Source organism: Engraulis encrasicolus, chromosome 2 (genome assembly GCF_034702125.1).
Source record: "Engraulis encrasicolus isolate BLACKSEA-1 chromosome 2, IST_EnEncr_1.0, whole genome shotgun sequence".
Classification (NCBI taxonomy): domain Eukaryota; kingdom Metazoa; phylum Chordata; class Actinopteri; order Clupeiformes; family Engraulidae; genus Engraulis; species Engraulis encrasicolus.
The window spans coordinates 34936017-34958425 of NC_085858.1; the positions used below are offsets into that span (position 1 = coordinate 34936017).

Sequence of the window (22409 nt, forward strand, 5' to 3'; positions counted from 1 at the left end):
AAGCTGTTAGCCTGTTAGCAACTTTGGTAGTTGCCAATGGGGAAATGCATTGAAAACAACAAAGTAGCTCATGTAGTAAGCAACTTTGGTTTCGAGAAATGCACCCCAGCTCTGCTATCAGCATCAGACGTTTTTTTCATGCCGTCTGTGTCTGTTGTCATTCCTAAACTATGTTAGCAGAGATACTAGAGGGGGAGGAAGAGGAGGAGGAAAATAGTAGATGGCCTGTGTGTGCGTGTGTGCGTGTGTGCGCGTGCGCATGCGCGTGCGTGTGTGGAGGGGATAAGCAGCTGCTTGTACACACACTACCAGACACTCCTTCTGCTCTAGTCTCTCTCTCTCCCTCTCTCTCTCTCTCTCTCTCTCCCTCTCTATCTCTCTCTCTCTCTCTCTCTCATATTTATTCCCCCTTCCTTTTAGTGACCACTTTGCTATCCTTTTGTTTTTGTTCGTCGCAGTAGTTTTGGGGGAGACATTTTTGTGGGTGTCCCTTGCCAGAGTTCAGGCCTTGTATTGTGGTTGTCTGGCTATTGTCTTTGTGTTGTGTTTTGTTGAGCAGGAGGAGGGGGTGTTGTGTGCGTGTGTGTGTATGTGTGTGTGTGCATGCGTGTGTGTGTGTGCGTGCGTGCGTGTGTGTATGTAGGCTGGGGGCTGGGGGTTGAGAGGACCAATGGTTCAGAACAGTGGCAGTCTTATGAAACTGTGCAGCCGAATAGCACAGTGTGTGTAGTTGGCTGTGGTGGTGGTGGGAGTGAGGGAAAGACTAATAAGGCTATTGTTTTTTTTACAAATAAAACTAAGAACAGCGCCCCCTTGGCTCAGTCGTGGCTCTAACGGCTGGGCACTGGACTGCTATGCAGGCGACTCATTTCCAGATCCTTCCACATCTCTCTCCCCCAGCCATTTCTTGTCTGTTCTCATATCAAATAATTAAGGCACAAGAGCCCTAAAAAACTGAAACAAAGGGGGGAAAAGAACAGCGCCCCCTTGACGGTTGGCTCTTCAACATCACCAACGCTCCCTAGGCTCTCATCACCCTCAGGGGCATGGAGGAAAACCCATCAGATTTCATCCAGGATTGGGAGAGGGCAAAAAGAGGAGCTCAACAATGGACAGATGAGATGGCAGCACATTGCAAGAAAGACCGAGAAAAACGGAGAGATGGATAGAAAGCAAGAGAGATACAGGGAACAGAAAGTAGGCAAGAGATACAGAGTGAATACGCCAGAGATAGATGCAGAAGCCGTGAGAGATACAGCAAGTCAGATACCGAGTGAAACAGTGGGCGAGAGAGGGGTACAGACAGAGAGAGAGAGGTAAAGAAAGAGAGAGATAGAGAGAGAGGGGGGGGTAGAAAGGGAAGAGTGGAGAAGTAGAATGGCCATCCTGAAAAGAGGAAAAGCCATTGTAGTGTGTGTGTGTCCAGGGATTGTTTTACAGTGCAGGAGAGAGGAGAGGGAGAGGACAGAGAGTGCGAGAGAGAGAGGGCCCAAGAGAGAAAGAAGGAGAGAGAGAAGGAGAGCCTCAGGGGGGGACCAGTCATCACAGGGGCCTTGTCATCGGCTTCAAACGGGGCCTCGTTTGATGTCCGAGCCCATCCTGTAAGAAGTCCGACCCTCCACCCTACCCCTATCCCTCAGCTCCCCGTCCCTGCCCCGGCCTGCGCTGGTGTCGGGTTTCGCCACGCACACTGGGCCCCCTCTCACGCCGGAAGATCAGTGGCTGTACCAGTCGGCGGCCCCCAGGAGAGGTGGAGAGGTGGACGGAGGGATAGAGAGGAGGAGAAAGAGAGCAAGCTAGGGAAGGAGGGAGAGAAGGGGGAAATTTTTTTTTTCAAAGCTGTTTGTATGTTATCTCTGCTGTGCCGGTCTGCTTTTAGGTCATGCCGAGCCAGCCCACCAGCCCAGATAATGCTCCCGCTCCTTCTGGGTCCAGAGACTCACATCAGAAAGAAAGAAAGACAGAAAGAAAGAAAAGAACAGCCGGCCACAGACAGACAATGTGTCCACTTTGTCACAGCCTAGTTTGCCTTATCCTCCGGAGGATATTCATCATGGAAATAAGAGGCTGCTGTCAGTTATTCATTTTATTTTATTTTTTGTTCTCCCTCTTCAATGTGTGTTGTTTTTATTTCTGAACACCCCGCTATCTTGAATGAAGTCATGTCTGGGCTTCTGCTGCTGCGTGTGCTTAATGGTATCTTGCGAAATGATGTGTCTGACGTTTGCAGTTTGGGGTCTCTGTTTGCTCACTAAGACAAGCGGAGGGGGGAAAGGGGAGAGAGGGAGAGAGGGAAAGAGGGAAAGAGAGAGGGAGAGAGTGCGGAAGAGGAGTAATGTCAGAGGAATGTGAACTGGTGTGGAGAGGGAGACACAGAGCCTCCACAGCTGGGTAGCGCTGAGAGAGAGGTGTGTGTGTGTGTGTGTGTGTGTGTATGTGTGTGTGTGTGCTTGTGTGTGTGTCTGTGTCTGTGTGCGCGCAAACACAGGCGTGTGTCTTGCCTTCGCCCTCCCTTTCCTTGCTCTTTTTCATTCTCTCGTTCTCCATTTCTTTCAGTCTCCCTCTCTCTCTATCTCGCCATTTTATAAAAGCTCTTCAATCGCCATCAATCTTTTCCGCAGACAAGTTAGTTGATGGAGTGTCTCACAGGTCTGACTGTTGACGAACTGCGTTGCCAGAGAGACAGATGAAGCAAAGCAAACGGCAATGATATCCGTGTCCAAATGGCTCTGGAGGCCTTTCCCTGCTGCTGCTGCTGCTGCTGCTGCTGCTGCTGCTGCTGCTGCTGCTGCTGGCCATGCGATGATCTGTGGGTCGGCTGCTGCTGCTGTTGCTGGCCCAGACTATGATCTGTGGGTCTGGTGGATCTGGATCACCTCTCTCTCACTCAGGTCCAACAGCTGACACTAGCTTTTGCTGGGCCCGGGACAAAGTAATCTGAAAGGGCCTCAAACCCAATACATTCAAATGTAATGATGAGGACCCAATTTGGGCCCCCTCTCACCCTGGGCCCGGGACAACAGACTCTGTTGTCTCCCCCTTGCCGGCATGCCTGCTCCCACTCAGCCACCCAGACAGTCTCCCATCCATCCAGCCAGACAGCCACCACTACACCCATTCACGCGGGTCACGGTACTGAGGCAGCACAGCGAAGTGACTGTCTCTGCTCAGCTCAGAACAGAACAGACCCACGGGGCTGCTGCCAGATCCACTGTAAGGAAGTGAAGTAGTGGGGCCTGGAGTGGAGTGGAGGGGTTGGGGTTGTTGCCAGAAAATGGGGAGGGATTTTCCCTTTTTCGTTTTCTTTTCTTTTCTTCGCTTTTTTTTTTGCTCAGTGGTGCTGCAGCCGTTTCACACTGCTCTCCCAAATACCTCAACCCACCCACCCACACACACAGTGACACACAAGACCATCATCTTTCCTCACCGCCTGACCTAATGTTAACCCCTGTCTCTCTGTCTCTGTCTCTGTCTCTCTCTCTCTCTCTCTCTCTCTCTCTCTCTCTCTCTCTCTCTCTCTCTGTGTCTCTCTCTCTCTGTCTCTGTCTCTCCCTCTCTCTCCCTCTCTCTCTCCATCCATCTCTCTCTCCCTCTCTCTCTCCCTCTCTGTCTCTCTCCCTCCCTCCATCTCTCTCTCTCTCTCTCTCTGTCTCTGTCTCTGTCTCTCTCTCTCTCTCTCTCTCTCTCTCTCTCTCTCTCTCTCTCTCTCTCTACTTCCACCCCCCCTCTCTCTCTCCAATAGGTGCCGACCAGGCTTCATTGGAAACCTCTGCCAACACCAGGACCCCTGTCACCGTACGCCGTGCCTCAACCAAGCCGTGTGTAAGAGCCAGGTGGCCAATGGCATCCCCCAGTACACCTGCGTGTGCCAGAGAGGATTCCGAGGTATGTGGAGAACCATTCTGAACATTCCAGAATGTTCCATGTTAGAGGAACATGATGCCTCTTTGACCGAGAAGTAGAAATTACCCCAGAACAGAGACAAAACACAATGCATAGTTTCCACACAATATGGTTGTAACTTGCAAGTCATTGCATAAGAAACTTCTTCTGAGGAAATAAATTATATTAACATTGTGTCTGTTCTGGCGGCATATTTTTCCTCCTCCGCAGACAAGACTTTCTGAGGAATCATTAGGCGATACATGATTTAGTTTGTGACTGACATGGTGGCCCCCCCTCTTTTTCCTTTCTCCTCACACAAAGGCCAAGACTGCTCTCTGATCGACGCCTGTGCCACCAGCCCCTGCGCCAACGGCGCCCGCTGTGTCAACGCCAACAACCACTACAACTGCTCCTGCCCGCCGGGCTTCCAGGGCAAGAACTGCCGCAACGACGTGGACGAGTGCCGCAAGCCGGGCAAGTGCCTGAACGGCGGCGTGTGCCAGAACACACACGGCTCCTTCTCGTGCCGCTGCCAGCCGGGCTATAGCGGGCGCACGTGCGAGGTGGTCACGCTGCCCTGCGCGCCCTCGCAGTGCCTCAACGGCGGCACGTGCCACCAGATCAGCGACCACGCCTACGAGTGCGCCTGTCTGCCGGGTACGGATGCACACACACACACTCGCATGCTTATGCTTATACACTCACACACAGGTATGCATGGTAATGTCCTAGGACTGTGCCTGCCAGCATTGGTTGATGGCTCACTAGTTTACACACTAGACTAGATATGCACACTAATGTCTAACGAGTGTGCCTGCCTGCTGGATGGAGATGTTTCTTGCTTATACACTCGTGTGTGTGTGTGTGTGTGTGTGTGTGCTCACTAGTTTACACACACCTGCATACACTCTTACACAGATATGCATAGTAGTGTAATGTGAGTGTGGCAGCTGGACAGGTACAATTACCTCTTGCTTTCACATTCATATGATTGCTCGCTAGTTTACACACACTCGATTACAAACTTAAACAGATGGGCATGCTAATGTATTACGAGTATGCCTGCCTTCCAGATACAGATGCTTACACACTCAAAAACTCAGATATGCATTCTAGTGTCACATGCTTCGTTATGTGAATACATTAATTCAAGTAATTAAAACGTGAATACATTGATTCACATCTCATTATGGTACCCGTGGGTAGTGTGTGAACATTTTAATATCATATCAAAATGTATTTATGTACACAGGGATACTGACAGCGATATCCCTCTTATCAGAAGCAGACCATAACACATGATCATAGCACAAATGTGCACGCACACACACACACTCTGAGATGGAGATAGCTGCAGTACACACAGAGTGGAGGACAAGAGAAACGCGCGCACACACACACACTCACAGATGGGAGGACCTGCCCACAGATAATTGCACAAATACGTGCACAGGCACACACACACGCACACACACAGACACACACACACACACTCACTCTCACTCCTCATCTTTTCCCATGGCTTCCCACTGTAGCTGTGCTCTGCTCCGCTCTCCTCCTCACTGCCATGCTGGGTCTCTGGGTTTTCCCAGGCTGAGCACGGCCGCGGTGGTGGTGCTGCTGGAACAAGTTAGTCTCCCTCTCTCTCCCTCTCCCTCTCCAGGTCAGAGTCAGACCCCCCCAGCTTCTATTAATAGCTCCTCGTGGGCGGGAAGCTGAGGGAGTGAGTGAGTGGGAACGAGAGAGTTGGGAGTTTTTGGGGAAGAAGAGAAACTGTGGGAAGAAAAATTTGGGGTTGAGAGAGGTAGAGAGATACAGGAGAGAGTGGGGGAAAGTGGAGGAGGGAGAAAGAGGAGGAAGAGGGGGGGGGAGAATGGGTGAGTGGGAAAAGTTTGGGGTGAAAGAGAGAGAGAGTGAGTGAGTGAGTGAGGGAGAGAGAGAGCGAGCGAGAGAGAGAAGTAGTAAGATAGAGGAGTAGTGGGAGGCCGAGCCGTGGCGTTGAAGGAAAGCGAACCCCTTTTGCTTTATGGACCCTTCTGCTCCAGCTCTCCCTCGAGGGAGCGGACAGGAAATGTCCCTCGCCCGAGAGGAAGTCATTGAAACTGTGAGAGATTATAAAACAAGCAAACACGGCGGGGAGGCAGTGGCCCTCTGGAGTCAACCTCCCTGGCCCCCCCAGCTCCCCTCCCCCCTCCCCACATACACAACACCCCCTCTCCTCGGCCCCAGGGCCCCCGTAGCGCGGCCCCTGCCACTGTGGGAACCGGCATGAGAACATGTAAACACCCCAACACCCCGCGGCTGCCAGCTACACTACACTAGGCTACGCTACTCTTGGCTACACCATGACAAGCGCTGCTACTCTACTCTACTCTATTCTGCACTACTGTATTGTGTACTACTCTACTCTACTCTACTCTACTCTACTCTACTCTACTCTACTCTACTCTACTCTCCCCTCCTCTCCTCTCCTCTACTCTACTCTTTTCTGCACTACTCCACTCTACTCCACTCTGCTCTGATCTACTCTACTCTACTCTACTCTACTCTACTCTACTCTACTCTACTCCACTCTGATCTTCTCTATTCTATTCTGCTCTACTCTACTCTATTCCACTTTTCTCCAGCTGCCTGCTGCAGGGCCAGTGTAGCACAGAGGCTGTGAGAACGTTTCTAGCTTCTTGGCAGACCACCCCTGTCGTGTGTGTGTGTGTGTGTGCCTGTGTGTGCCTGTGTGTGTGCGTGCCCCTGGGTGTGTGTGTGTGTGTGTGCGTGCGTGTGTGTGCGTGTGTGTGCGTGCGTGTGCGTGCGTGCGTGTGCGTGCGTGCGTGTGTGTGCGTGTGTGTGCGTGTGTGTGCGTGTGTGTGCATGTGTGTGCCCCTGTGTGTGTGTGCGTGTGAATGTGAATGTGTGGGTGTCTGTGTTAAATCAAACCAAAACATGTCCAGTTACATCTGTAGTCTCCCCCTTGTGCGCTCACCTTTCTCACCCGCCCTAATGCAGCGTGTCACTGCTTCCTCTCCCATAGGCTTTGAAGGCCACAACTGCGAGACCAACGTAGACGACTGCCCTGGACACAAATGCATGAACGGGGGCCTATGTGTTGATGGGGTCAACACGTATAACTGTCAGTGTCCCCCAGAATGGACAGGTACGCAACACGGAATCCATTTTTGCCTCCGCCAAGGAGGTTATGTTTTCGGTCGCGTTGGTTTGTCTGTGTGTTTGTTTGTTTGTTATAAGCCTATTTTATTTTGATCAAACTTTGTGGAGTTGTTGGAAATGGCAAAAGGAACTAGTGATTAAATTTTGGCTGTGATCTGGATCACAGTCCGGAGCCAGGAATTGTGCATTCTGAGTACATTTCTATTTTTAAATTGTTTGGTCTTTTCTTTAAAAAAAAAACCCTTGATATTCTTTTGCATTTTGGTTTTGAGGTTTGAATGTATTATTTCTTGTGGGGCTGCTTTTTCTTTTTCCCTGTAATTAAAAAGTAATTTTTTTTTTCTATTGAGAAAGTTAAGCACCCAGTGTCCTCCTCCCCTTCCCCCTACGCCTACGACCTTAGTACAGTCTAATTATATCGATTGTATTGATTAATGTTTAATGATATATCTGATCTGCCCGCGTCCCTGGTTCCCGTGGCTGCAGGCCAGTACTGTGCGGAGGACGTGAACGAGTGCCTGATGCAGCCCAACGCCTGCCACAATGGCGGCACCTGCTTCAACACCATCGGCGGCCACACCTGCGTCTGCGTCAACGGCTGGACCGGCGAGGACTGCAGCGAGAACATCGACGACTGTGCCACCGCCGTCTGCTTCAACGGGGCCACCTGCCACGACCGCGTCGCCTCCTTCTTCTGCGAATGCCCAGTGGGCAAGACTGGTATGTAACGCAGCCAAGTAGACACCTTTAGCGGTAGCTGTTTAGAATAGCAAATGGAATAGCATTAGCTATTTAGAGTGGCTGACTTGAGAAGGACAGTCACAGAGAATTCCTCATCTTTTGACAATGTTGAGACACTGATTAAGTTACCAGATCCTTTATTTGTATGTGCTGCTATTTGTCTTGTTGTCTCATAGTTATAAAGTTGACTGCTTTAGCTGAAATGTGCACAAAAGAGTATGAAATATGAATCCTGTATATGGAGATGATCTAACAACACTTGAAACAAGATGCTTACCTGTGCTCTTACCTATGTCCTTACCTGGGCATTTTCAGGTCTCTTGTGCCACCTGGATGACGCGTGTGTGAGTAACCCCTGTAACGAGGGCGCGGTGTGTGACACCAACCCCCTGAACGGCCGAGCCATCTGCACGTGCCCCGCCGGCTTCATCGGAGGCGCATGCAACCAGGACATGGACGAGTGCTCTATCGGTGAGTAAGACCGTATATACTGTATGCATTATCTAGCTCCATCGGTGAGGTTGAGCTCTATATTATGAAGGTCCTTTCTGCCTTGTAGTCAGACTCCACTTAAGCCTCTTTTCCACTGCCGGGTTTCTGGTAGGCCTACAACTTGCTAAAGCATGACCCGGCTGCCACTTTTTGCTTTTCGAATAGGCACGACACAGCTCAATCATCAAGCAAAAAGTGGCGGCCAAGTCGCGCTGTGTAGAGCTGAAAACCTACCAGAAAACCTGCAGTGGAAAAGGGGCATTAGTCTCTCCCTGACCTTTTCGCTGTCCTTACCTGGCCTCTTTCTCTCTCTTCCACACCCACTCTCTATCTCGCTTTTATTTTCTCCCTCTCTCTCTTCTCTCTCTCTTTCGTGTGCGTGCTCTCTTTACTTTCTCATTCCCTTCCTCTCCCTCTCTCCTTCTCTGCCTCTAACCTCCTTTGCTCTCTTGCGCTCTCTCTCTCTCTCTCGCTCTCTCTCTCTCTCTCGCTCTCTCTCTCTCTCTCTCTCTCTCTCTCTCTCTCGCTCTCTCTCTCTCTCTCTCTCTCTCTCTCTCGCTCTCACCTACTTGAGAAGAACACTATTTTAACCTATACGTTACCCTCTCTCCCTCTGTGTCTCTCCCTGTTCCTCCGTCAGGTGCAAATCCGTGCGAGCACTTTGGCAAGTGTGTGAACACGGAGGGCTCCTTCACATGCCAGTGCGGCCGCGGCTACACCGGCCCCCGCTGCGAGATCGACATCAACGAGTGCCTGTCCATGCCCTGCCAGAACGACGCCACCTGCCTGGACCGCATCGGGGAGTTCACCTGCATCTGCATGCCAGGTAGGCATTTGCCGTGTGGTTGTGCCAATGCCAATGACACAAGTCTATTTATTTAGTTAGTTAGTTAGTTAGTTAGCTAGTTATTTATAAAGCAGTAGACAATTGCAGACACACGCCCACACAAATACTGCACTTGCTGTAGAAAGTTTTGTTGTCTAGTTCCTGACACAGACATTCATTCTGCTGTATACACACAGGAATTACACACTCTCCAACCTCACTTTAACATTCACTCGCTCTTAAACACTCTCTCTTTCTCTCTTTCTCTCTTGTACTCAGTCACTGACTGACTCTCACTGGCACACTCTCAGCCGCCCACTTGAGAGTTCGTCAGAAACAGACAGTAGAGCCGTCTCTCTATCACACACACACACACACACACACACACACACACACACACACACACACACACACACACACACGGACTACCCAGACAGAATCTCCTAGCCCACCCCAGCGGTCAAAAGATGCCCAGTCACTGCCCACTTCCCACTGCCCACAGCCTGGTCCATGGGCCTTCCCTGAGCCTGTGTCCAGCAAAACAGAAGGGTGCCCGCCCGCTGCTGGCTGTGGTTACGTAACACTCTTGGCCCTAAGGAGGGATTGGGGGTGGGGGGTTGTCGGGGGGGCAGGATGGTGCAGGTTTGGGCACTGCCGAAAAGGAGGGGCGATGAGGGGCTTTGGCGCTGGCTTTAACCGCTGACTGGCACCTGTGCCCAATGGCAACCCAGCAGGTTGAGAGAGGCACCGAGCGGGGCCCCGAGACCATGTTCACAGCCCTGCTTTAGACCCGCGACACTCTCGTGGCACCCTCTCTCTGTCTCTCACTCTCTCTCTCTCTCCACACACACACACACACACACGCACACACACACACTACACACACTACACACACTACACACACTACACACACACACTACACACACTACACACACTACACACACTACACACACACACTACACACTACACACAAGCCCCTTTTCCCCTAGTAGTGCGTGCTGGGACTTCACAGGCCGGCTCTATACAAATGGGCTGGGAGCGAGTGCGGTGTCTATAGGGCTGTAGACTAGAGAGAGAGAGAGAGAGAGAGAGAGATAGATAGAGGGGGAGAGATAGAGAGAGGGAAAGAGAGCGGCGAGGGGGAGGAGTGTGCCGGGAATAATAATGAGCAGTGGAATGGTGGGAATAGAGGCAAACAATAGGGCCCCTCTGTGCTCCACTTTGCACCCCTCACACACACACACACACACACACACACGCACACAGGCACACACACACACACACACACACACACACACACACACACACACACACACACACACACACACACACACACACACACACACACACAGGCACAAGAGAGAGTGAGAAAGCACAAGGGAAAGGAAAGATTTTTTCCCAGCACCCCCAAATCTCCTTCCCCTTCAGAGAAAAAAAAGCTCTCTTTAACATCACTGTACCCCCTCAGCAGCACACACACACACACACACACTCTCTTTCTCTATCTCTCTCCCTCTTTCTCTCTCACTCACTCATTTCCACCTTCCTCTCTTCCTCTTCAGCCTCCTCTTCCTCGGCCCCTGTGTGCCTAAAGCTAAAGAACAGGGAGAGACGTCCCATCATGCTTTGCGCTTTCCCCTCACATTGCAGTTTTCTCACACACTCTGCTTCACCCAAACAGGCTGCCTGCCTGCCTGCCTGCCTGCCTGCCTGCCACACAAGAGGGACCCAAATGGGCAGCTTAGCAGCTACGCTTTCACATCAGAGGGGACATTAACCCCTCCGTGCCCCCTCTCACCACTTTCTCACAGTCTCAAAGTCGACTCCTTCTCCTTGTGTTATTTAGGATGCCTTTCACAATCCACAAGCCGCCGCCTGTCCGATATATGTAGTAGCCGTAATGCGGACAAACTTTATTCGTTCCAGAGGGAATCTTGACAGATTTTGTCCACAATCATCCCTCAGAATCATATTTCCTCATCGTATCATGTGGGGGATGTTAAAAAGTTGTCTTGAGTGTGAAAATATGGCTGAGCGTATCCTCCCAAGGGGTGATGGGGGCGGGGGGGGCATTGGTTATGAATGGAGGACTCTTACTGAGTCTGAAGTGTTTCTGCAGTTTTAAGTGCCTGTCTGTGGTTTGTGTTGTCATGTGGGGGTTCTCTTGTTGAATTTTCTGAATGTGTCTCTTTCTTTTTGCGTCCGTCTGTCTGTGTGTCTGTGTGTGTGTGTGTGTGTGTGTGTGTGTGTGTGTGTGTGTGTGTGTGTGTGTGTGCGTGCGCTCCAGGCTACTCCGGGACATACTGCGAGGTGGATGTGGACGAGTGCGAGAGCAACCCTTGTGTGAACGACGGGATCTGTTTGGACAACGTCAATGGATTCACTTGCAATTGCCAGCCAGGTAAGCGCAAGCAAGCACAGAGCCTGTTCCCTTCAGTGAGTCCCTCAGATCTGCAGTCATCTATTCACCTGTTCCAGTGGGCCGCACGTTATCAACTGCGCTTAAGGAGGGAGAGCAGCTCTCGGTCCTATCTGTAGGTGCGAGATGTAATCGCGAATGGCCAAGAATGTCGCTTGAAATTGGGCTGAAATTAGTCCAACTCTCCTGTGCAGGGCTCTTTGTCAGAACTATTTAGGAAAAGCCAGAAACTCGGTGGCGGCCTATCTCACTCTCTCTGTTGCCCGAACAAAGACGCTATTGTGACCCCCCCCCACCCCCACCCCCCAAACACACACAACACACACACACACACAGCCCCAAAGTGTAGGAGAGAGGGAACAGCCACCGCCACCATTACCCTCCCCCCCTCTCATTTTTTTGGAAAGGGTGGGGGGGACAGCAGTCCTGCTAATGAGATTCTTTTCCAGGTCCGCAATTTACATCTGGGGCAGACAACTCCCCCCTCACCCCCCATCTAGCTATTGAGCTTGTGGAGCAAGCACAGGGAGTGGGGGGATGTTGCCCCAAGAAAGAAAACAATTCCACTGTCTCCCCCTACTCACACACTCCCCACTCACCCCCACCCACCCCGCCAACCAACCCCCGTACCCCAAGCAACAAGCACAGACCCCATCCCAAGACTGTTAATCAACTCAGGCCTAAAGTTTTTTTTTTTCCCCGGTACTTCTAGAATTTTACTAAAACATTCTACAGCTCCCATAGAGCTCTGTGTTAAAAACCGTGCAAAGTGGTTGTGACCTCATAATGAGAACTCAAAATATAGCTAAAATTCTAATATATGCGATGGTACTCCTCAAAGGTACACACATTGACATTTTCATGGGGTCCCTTGCCCATTTTATACTCTAGAACATTTTTTACTCATTGATTTGTATGTTTTTTTGTGTTTATTTGTTTCAGCCTCTTGGCAGGTAACGTTGCTTGTTTTTGTTTTGTTCATCTCTATCCTGCCAAGTCACGGAGGTTTCGAAATCATACTCCTTGTTGTGTCTCTCTCATCAACAACAAAAAAGCCTAAACCCCCTCCACACCACACCGCACCACACCACACCACACCGCGCGGTGCTGTTGGGAAATGCACAGTGTGGTTTAATCCTGGCTGGTCTGATGCCAGCTCACTAGAGCTCCAAAGACACGCCGGCCTTGGGAAGCCATTTGAGAAGTGGAGCATTGTCTAGACGACTCCCAGTGAAAAAGCCCGTCCAGAACAGTTTGAGACAAAAGTTCAACCGAGAGAGGGAGAGAACTCTTCTCACTGGTCAGACCAGCTCGAGCCAGTGTAACCCGGCCGTTTCTTTTATCATAACCCTAAGAAGAAGAAAAAACACAACACAACGGCAATAAATCAGAAAGAGGGGCGGCGGTGCTGATCTGAATATGATCTTGTGCAAACACTCCAAACGCTGCTTTTTACGGGCGTTTTATGGAAACACAGATTGGCAGGCATTCCTTCCAAACTTGTCTGATGAAAACGGGTCCCGAGTTTAACCAAAATAAACAGCATTTTTAAAAATAGCTTCCCAACGTCAGAACATGGTCAGTCGGTCTCCTGACTAAATCCAGGTGACGTTTGTGATACCGATACCCTTGTGTTGGCCCGTTTCAAAGACCTTTTGAGACTTTTTTTCATCACCTTTGGAATCGAATCTGGAATCATTTTTATGTAATCTTTCAGCTCCATTTAATGGCCCTCTCGAGGCCTTGTTTGATAGACGTTCCGCAATGCTGTTTTGACGCACATTCCAACACCGTCGGCACAGACATTCCATGATATGGGTCCGTGGCGATGCCAGAACATAACTTCACACAAGAATTCCAGCAGAGAGCAAGAGAGCGGGGGGGCTTTTTTAATATCTACACACACACACAAGCTTGAGGTGTTTGGTCAGACATATGCCAGACCCCAGCCGCAGCGCACATATCCCAGACCCCAACGCACAACAATCCACCAACCAACCATCCCTCAAAGTCATCGCTGAAAAGAAATCATCCTTGTTTGTCATAAACTAGAGTTCAGAGGGGAGCTTTTCTTCTCTGACCCTGGTCCAAGTCCAGTCCAGACATGGTCCACGGCTGGGCCTTGGCCGGAGACCTTTTGGCCCTTTGAAGAGGCCCGAAGTGACCCTCTGAGCTCCTTGCGGACCGCTCGCTCTCGTGGCTACTTTAGTCTGACCCCTGCCCTCTTGTGTTTGCGTGTCCCACCAGGCTTCACCGGCACGATGTGTCAAATCGACATTGACGAGTGTGCCAGCACGCCGTGCCAGAACGGCGCCAAGTGCCTGGACCGGCCCAACGGATACGAGTGCCGCTGCGCAGAAGGTGAGTCTCACTCAGTAATCGGATCATCAAACTCCAACACCCTGAACGAATGTCTGCATTATGTTACCAACTGTAGTACGAGTTGTAAGATGCTAGCTGTATGTTGGGAACTGCGTGAGGTGTGAGGTGCTGCTTGTATGGCTGCCTGAGCTGCATGAGCTGGGTGGGGTACAGTACCATTTTCAGAGACATCAGAAGCTCAGGAGTTTTTGTTAAGTATGACCTTGTCATCTCCCCTACTAGACACAACAAGCACTTAACTGATACCTGTACGTAGTCTAAGAATGGGTAGCCCTCCTCGCTCCTCCTTCCTCCCTCCTCCCTTCACCCCAGAGAAGATGCGCAGGGACCGTCAAGGTCAGATGGTTCGCACTCTCTCTCTCCCTCTCTCTCTCCCTCTCTCTCTCTCTCTCTCTCTCTCTCTCTCTCTCTCTCTCTCTCTCTCTCTCTCTCTCTCTCTCTCTCTCTCTCTCTCCTCTCCAGATGACTAGGCAGACTGACGAGAGGCCCATAATCCCCCCCCCTCCCCCCTTTCCCCTCCAGCCGGACCTTGGGGTCACCGGGGTCCGGCAGCTGGTAGGGAACGGGGTTACGCTCGGTCGTCACCCCGACATCTGTTCATCTGTACCCCCACAATGGCACCCTCACACAGGACCTTATGCCACATCTTAGGGTCCCCCTCTCTTTTTTTTTACCCCAAACTTGCGGTTCCCTTAAAATATGCCACGTATGACGCAACTCTGGATTTATTTATCTCTTCTGTAGTGGATGAGAAACTTTGTGTGTGTGTGTCTGTGTGTGTGTCTGTCTGTGTGTGTCTGTCTGTGTGTGTCTGTGTGTGTGTCTGTCTGTGTGTGTCTGTCTGTGTGTGTCTGTGTGTGTGGCTGCTTGTGCCTGCGCCTGTGTGTATGTTTCAATAGTAGTAATAGTGGTGTTGTGGAGTCGACGGTTGTAAACTGGGGGAGTGTGCTTGCATTGTTTGCTAGAGGCAGCTGCTTGGTGCTCCCCCAAGCTCTCTCTTGCCTCTCTCTCTCTCGCTCTCTCTCGCTCTCTCTCGCTCTCTCTCTCTCTCTCTCTCTTTCTCTCTGTCTCTGTGTCTCTCTCTCTCTCTCTCTCTCTCTCTCTCTCTCTCTCTCTCTCTCTCTCTCTTGCTCTCTATCTCTCCCTCTATCTGTCTCTGTCTCTGTCTCTCTCTCTCTCTCTCTCTCTCTCTCTCTCTCTCTCTCTCTCTCTCTCTCTCTCTCTCTCTCTCTCTCTCTCTCTCCTCCGCTGAGCAGGGTCTTCTCACCGTGAGCCGGCCCATTGTTCCCTCTGGTGGTGAGGGACAAAAGCTTAAAGGGCTGAAGGACTCTCTCTCTCTCTCTCTCTCTCTCTCTCGCTCTCTCGCTCTCTCTCTCTCTCGCTCTCTCGCTCTCTCTCTCTCCCTTCTCCTCTCTCTTCTCTCTCTCTCTCTCCCTTCTCCTCTCTCTCCTCTCTCTTCTCCTCTCTCTTCTCCCTTCCATAGTGCTCTCTGCTCCCCTCAGCACAGCACAGATGGCCCTGCCCAGATCCTTCTCACAGCCCTGAGACACACGCACACACACACACACACGCACACACACACACACACTAGAGCCCCATTGGTTGGCATGGTAACCTTGAGAACGGAGACTCCGACAGGACTGTAGGACTTTTCACACGAGTGAGAGAATGAGGGGACATGAAGGAAGTATAATGATTTAGGAAGGGCCAAAAATGAAGGGATGGGATGGGGGGGGGGGGGGGGTATGACATGAGGAAAGCTGAAGAATGTTTACAAAGAGATGGAAGGGGAAAAAACTTGGAGAAAAGAAAGGATGTGACTGTATGCTTATGTTTGCTGTGTGTGTGTGTGTGTGTGTGTGTGTGTGTGTGTGTGTGTGTGTGTGTGTGTGTGTGTGTGTGTGTGTGTGTGTGTGTGTGTGCGTGTGCGTGCGTGTGCGCGCTTGGGTGGGCATTAGAAAGAATTTCAATGAGGCAAAAGGAAGTTTCACGAGCCTGAGACAGGACAGGGGAGAAGGGGTGACCAGAAGAAAAAAGATATCAAAGGATAACCCAAAGAGTCAGATGAAACCGACCGTGGATAAAGTGAAACAAAAGGCAGAGAGGAGAAGAGAGGAGAGGAGAGGACAGGCCGTTCTGGAATGGCTGAAACCTGAGGCTGCCAGCTTCTGATATGTCTGCGGTGGTTGCCCTCACCGGCGCTCCATGACAGGAAATTAAAGATGACGCACAGGAAGTAATGTGCGGTACGCTAAATAAAAGGAGAGACTTTCTCCCCTGCTGCCTAATTCCCCCTCTCTTGCTCTCTACGAAGACTTCTAAAGAAGGCCCAGGGAGAGAGCCAAAGCTTTGCCCAAATATTGATCTTTCCCGCTGTAGGTCTCGTCTCATCTTTGCTTTACTCTCCACTGCACTGCACTGCTCTCTCCTGTCTGTCTGTCTGTCTGTCTGTCTGTCTGTCTCTCTCTCTCTCTCTCTCTCTCTCTCTCTCTCTGTCTCTGTCTGCTAATATGAGTTGTTTTATTCAGGATTAGACGATAGGGAGTTGTGTTCTGTGGGGTAGTAGCCATCCATGGGAAAATTGAGCCATGTTATCGTTCAATAAAGGGATATTAAAAATCTGTCTCCTGCATTCTTGAGATTCTAATTGTGCTTTATTAGCATGTCTGTGTAAGCACAGTGATGCCAAAGCCAATGTCCAGATAAGACTCTTGTCGTACTCATTTTGTCTCATACTCATTTTGTCTCTCTCTTTTCCATCTGTCCATCTTCCTACCACCCCTCCCTCCGCCATTTTCCCTGTGTGCCAGGCTTCGAGGGCCCCCTGTGTGAGAGCAACATCGACAACTGCCGCCCGGACCCGTGCCACCACGGCACCTGCATCGACGGCATCGCCACCTACTCATGTAACTGCGAGCCGGGCTACACGGGCTACCGCTGCGAGAACCAGCTCAACGAGTGCCACAGCAACCCCTGCCAGAACGGCGGCAAGTGTGTGGACCTGGTCAACAAGTACATCTGCCAGTGCCAGCACGGCACATCAGGTGAGAAAGCTGAAGCCGATTGGACAGGAGGAGCTCATTTCCTGTCTCCCATCATGCAGTTCAGTTAAGGAGAAACCTGCAAATCTTGTGGGAGTGATGTCTAATGAATTCATGGTAAACTAAATAGTTAATGTGAAACACAAGTTCACTGAAAATACATGAAGTTGACTATGACTATGATGAACCAAAAATACATCATGTAACAAACTGTCTTCTCTTATTCTCCCAGGTATCAACTGTGAGATCAACTTTGATGACTGTGCCAGCGGCCCGTGTGAGTTTGGCATGTGCAAAGATGGCATCAACCGCTATGACTGTGTCTGCAAGCCTGGCTTCACTGGTAAGAGCCCCAAACAAAATGACCAGCTGTACAAATAACCGTACAAAAATCAGTATCTGATTGGATCAGACTACATTCTACTGTTAATAAAATTAAGCTTTTCTTGAGCATGGCTCACTATCAAAAGAGACGGACTGTCTCAATATGGCTGACTGACTACCCTTGTATATTAAAGAATAAGATAAGAATAAGAAAATAAGGAAAACATTTCCTCTTTCCCACAGGCCCTAAGTGTAACGTTGAGATTGACGAGTGTTCGTCTAACCCCTGCCGTAATGGAGGCACCTGTGTGGATGAGGAGAATGGCTTCCATTGCCAGTGTCCCGAGGGCTTCCACGAGCCATACTGCTACTCCAAGGTAGACGAGTGCGCCAGCAACCCCTGTGTCAACGGAGCCTGCAGAGAGGACCCCAATGGGTAAGGAGGAGGGAAGGCCGCTACTTAATGTGCAAGATGCTGCAACTGTTTATAGAAGGGTTTTAAGGAGCTTTTGAAGGAGGTATTATATGGCGCCGCGGTTTAAATTATGTTCCTGTGATTGAAGGTGAATTAATCATTAAATGTGAATAGTCAGTTAGCGGGAAGGCCTTGTTCTTTTGATTAATACAAAAAGATCTTGCTTTTATGCAGAGTGCATCTTCAGTTTAACTGAAATAATATCTGTTTTAGGTACTCTGGGTGAGGACTGTGAAGGGTTCATGTGTGACTAATTTTGTTGGTTGTGTGGTGGTCTCACAGCTATAGGTGTGACTGCGAGCCCGGCTGGGTGGGGAAGAACTGTGACCTGAACCGCAACGACTGCTTGCCCAGCCCCTGCCACAACGCCGGGACCTGCATCGACCAGCTCAACGGATTCGTCTGCAAGTGCCGCCAGGGCTTCAAAGGTGAGCACGCTCGCTCACTACAGTGTTGATGCCTGTCCCGGTCTCCCCCGACTGTCCCAGTTTGTAATGTCCAGGGTTGGCGGAATATAGTTTCTCTGGACACTGAATGAAGGGAATCATTGCGTACAAGCAAAAAGGATGGATAATCATTCCTTTTTTTCTTGTAAGCAATGACACCCTTCAATGATTTTTGTTGAAATGTACAGGAGTTTTTTGTCAGAGGGGGCAACCCTACTACAAAACACTCGCAGTGTAACTGTCTAGGAAGTAAACACATGGAAGCAATAGCTACCAGGGAGCCCCTTTCTGTGTAAATATACAGGCTCCAAGAGCATCATAAACATGTAAACATCCTGTATACACACACTCACAGCCTAAGCTGTAAATTACCCCACAATCCAGATGCTTTATTTTCTCTGAGTGGCCCCGGCTTCTGTAAGAGGGCACTTGAGGAATCCCATCTTAAAATGTCTGCCTGGGAGAGGATTGCTAGACCTAGCCTAGAGCTCCTCCTAGTGGTAGCTCTAAAAATTGCTGTCTGCAGGGATTCAATCCCAGATTGATAATAGAATGACAGTGCTGTTATGGGGCTGAAAGATATCTAGAATTTAACATTCACTGCCAGATGGTCATTCTACTTTTTGAAGCGCGTTCTCTTGCGAGGAATTCTTTCCTGCTTTCCACCTTAAATTTCAAATGCCAAAGTCATGTTCGTCAATTTCATCTCAGTTTGAACCTTTTCGTTCCGCCTCTCCTCCTCCTCAGGCAACCTGTGCCAGCTGAACATCAACGAGTGCTCCTCCAGCCCGTGTCTGAACGGCGGCAAGTGTGTGGACGGCGTGGCCAGCTTCACCTGCGTGTGCGAACTGCCCTACAGTGGGCCCACCTGCGCCGAGGTGCTGACCCCCTGCTCCCCCAACCCCTGCTCCAACCACGCCCAGTGCGTCCACACGCCCGACTATCTGGGATACCAGTGCAACTGCGAGGTCGGATGGCAAGGTGAGGCAAAGACCTTGTCTTGGGTCACTGAGCCCATGTCACAACAGCTTACTTTGTGTCTGTACAAATACACTTGTGGTTCAGGGATGATGAATGCTTTGGGTCAGCAGCTTTTATATAGAAATGTGGAGACAAAGTGTATTAGTAATGCGCTTTTGTGATTAGGTGTGGTCTGTCTGTGTAGATTTAAACTTAATACGTATGCATATTCCTGATCCTTTAAAGGGACACTGTGTGAGATTTTCAGTTGTTTATTTCCAGAATTCATGCTGCCCATTCACTAATGTTACCTTTTTCATGAATACTTACCACCACCATCAAATTGTAGGTATTCATTATGACTGGAAAAATTGCAATTTTCATACATGAAAAGGGGGATCTTTTCCATGGTCCCCATTTTTAGCTGCAAAAATGACTGTACTTGAACCATACTAGAAAATATTTATTTATTACTTGGTAAACTTTCATGTAAAGATCAAATTTGGCAATAGGCAGCCCAGTGTCAATGAGCAGCATAGTTGCACTACCTTTTTGGACCATTTCCTGCACAGTGTCCCTTTAAAATGCATACAGTTTGAAGTATTGAACTGCTGTGCGCCGTCGACTAAACATGGCTGTGTTTTTTTGGTGCTCCCCCTCTCAGGCCAACTGTGCAACGTGGACATAAACGAGTGTAACCTCAGCCCCTGTAAGAACCGCGGCACCTGCACCAACACCCTGGGAGGCTACGTCTGCTCCTGCAGAGCTGGCTACACCGGGCTCAACTGTGAGACCGACATCAACGACTGCTCACCGAGTAAGACACCTGACAATTAGCCCTTACCTAGCCTTCATGATTTAAAAAAAATATCTATTTAATGCTATCTATGTGTGAGTATGACATGAGTTGTTTAATAATATCAAATTAAAGTCCCAGAATACTAACAAAAGAAAAAAAAAACATTAATATATTGTGGAGATTTGTTAATTGTGTGAAATTTGTGCATTTGTGGAAAGACAAATATAAATGCTTTTCATTTCACTGTTTACAGCTGCTGGACACCTTATTTTCCTTCAGGATTAATAAATGTTATCCTACTACTCTACTCGTCTCTAACCTTCCATGTATCCGCATGCGTTTTCCCCATAGACCCCTGTCTGAACGGAGGCTCCTGCTCGGACGGCATCAATAGCTTCCAGTGCACCTGCCTGCCTGGCTTCACGGGACCGCGCTGCGCAGTGGAGGTCAATGAGTGCCAGAGTGCCCCCTGCAGGAATGGAGGCACCTGCACCGACTACGTCAACAGCTACACCTGCACCTGCAAACCCGGCTACACCGGCATCCACTGCGAGACCAACATCCCCGACTGCACAGAGAGGTGGGTAAACTGGGGCCCAAGGCAACAACTAGGTAGTCAGTTTACATGTTGTACGTTTTAGGGACACGTATCCACTCATACTAGTCTATAATGCTGTTGTACACAAATATATTGTGGATACGTGTGGATATTGTAACACAAATATATTGTGGATACGGTACAGTACACTTTATAGTTTGCAGCCACAGCACTGATCATTTGCAATATTGGCACATTTTTAATGCACACATAGGGATACCCTGATCATAACATAAACTCTCCTCTTCTGCCTCTGCAGCTCCTGTTTCAACGGAGGCACCTGCACGGACAAGATCAACGGCTACACCTGCACGTGCCGCCACGGCTTCACGGGCTCGCACTGCCAGTACGAGGTGAACGAGTGCGACTCGCAGCCCTGCCTGAACGGAGGCCTGTGCCAGGACGCCCTCGAGTCCTTCCGCTGCTCCTGCCCCAAGGGATACACCGGCAACCGCTGCCAGGTAGAAGGGCTCCCTTGCCACACACACACACACACACTCACACACTCACACACTCACACACACACACAAGCACGCGTCATGAATATAAAGGCGATAATACAGTATGAGAATATAAGTATCCATTTTAACAAGCTATAGTTTGGTAGAAGTGAATTTAGTGTTGGATGCACACACGCACACATTTCTAGATCAGGACTTAACCGAAGTTGGCCCTACCGTGGCGCAAATGATAGGGCACTCGTTTGCCATGCGGCAGACCCGGGTTCGATTCCCAGCCCAGGTCCTTTGACGACCCTTCCCCGTCTCTCTCTCCTCACTCCCTTCCTGTCACCACCTTCACTGTCCTGTCATCAGCTAAGTCAAAAAGACCAAAAAGATATCTTAAAGACAAATGAATACAAAGGCGATAATACAGTATAAGAATATTATCCATTTTAACAAGATATAGTTTGGTCAAAGTGAACTTAGTCTTGGATGCACACGCACAAACTTCTTCTAGATCAGCACTCAACCAACGTTGTCCTTTTCTCTGCAGATGCCTGTGGACTGGTGCCGTCGCTCCAACCCGTGCCAGAACGGCGGCCGCTGCCGCCAGAAGGACTCCACCTTCACCTGCGAGTGCTCGGGTGGCTGGTCCGGACGCTACTGCGACATCCCAGGCGTCTCCTGCGAGGTGGCTGCAGCCAAGAGAGGTGCGTAACACACACTACCAACAACACACCATCAATAGACTGTGTTTTGTAGTCTTCTTGGTTGAAAATGATTTCTGTGTACAGCACTTCATTTTGGTGGTAATGTTAGTTGTTGTTGATGTTTGTGTTAGATAATTGCACTGATAATTGCAACAGGCACCTTTTTCTGTCTCTCTGAATTGTGGTTAAAAAAAAGTAAAATGTCTGGACAGAAAAGTAAAAAATGTGTGTACGTGTGTGTGGTCTTGCAGGCTACCAGACAGACGAGCTGTGTAACCACGGCGGGCACTGTGTCAACACGGGCAACACCCACTACTGCAAGTGCCCCACCGACTACACGGGCAGCTACTGCGAGAGCCAGGTGGACCACTGCGAGGACAAGCCCTGCCGAAACGGCGCCACCTGCAGGGGATACGTGGGAGGATACACCTGCGACGTGAGTAGCTGAACACTGATGCACGCATGGAGAGATATACAAATGGGGAAGATGTAACACCAAGTATAAAAGGATGGAAATATATATATATAAGGTTAAGGAGAATAAATAAGGAAATCATGTAATGTGCGTTTTCCAGAATGTCAGGAAACTGATGCTCCAAAATTGTTACGGAGTCATAATTTAATTCTTAAATTTGCTTTCCTTGCATATTCTATGCCTACAGCAACAGTGAATTGTATGTATTGTAGTATAAACCTCTTGTAA

At 49.8% G+C, this 22409-nt stretch overlaps 1 protein-coding gene across 1 annotated transcript in view; it reads left to right on the forward strand.

Moving 5' to 3' along the window:
* The window catches only part of notch3 (notch receptor 3), a 53353-nt gene that overhangs the window by 19607 nt on the left and 11337 nt on the right, over positions 1 to 22409 (forward strand). The window contains exons 3-20 of the mRNA XM_063187368.1: positions 3743 to 3885; positions 4207 to 4542; positions 6914 to 7036; positions 7537 to 7770; positions 8107 to 8262; positions 8924 to 9109; positions 11397 to 11510; positions 13776 to 13889; positions 16721 to 16954; positions 17184 to 17294; positions 17519 to 17711; positions 18033 to 18178; positions 18944 to 19177; positions 19821 to 19973; positions 20307 to 20535; positions 20813 to 21014; positions 21550 to 21706; positions 21958 to 22142. Of these exons, the coding sequence (XP_063043438.1) occupies positions 3743 to 3885; positions 4207 to 4542; positions 6914 to 7036; positions 7537 to 7770; positions 8107 to 8262; positions 8924 to 9109; positions 11397 to 11510; positions 13776 to 13889; positions 16721 to 16954; positions 17184 to 17294; positions 17519 to 17711; positions 18033 to 18178; positions 18944 to 19177; positions 19821 to 19973; positions 20307 to 20535; positions 20813 to 21014; positions 21550 to 21706; positions 21958 to 22142 (3250 nt within the window). The remainder of the gene's footprint in view (positions 1 to 3742; positions 3886 to 4206; positions 4543 to 6913; positions 7037 to 7536; positions 7771 to 8106; positions 8263 to 8923; positions 9110 to 11396; positions 11511 to 13775; positions 13890 to 16720; positions 16955 to 17183; positions 17295 to 17518; positions 17712 to 18032; positions 18179 to 18943; positions 19178 to 19820; positions 19974 to 20306; positions 20536 to 20812; positions 21015 to 21549; positions 21707 to 21957; positions 22143 to 22409) is intronic.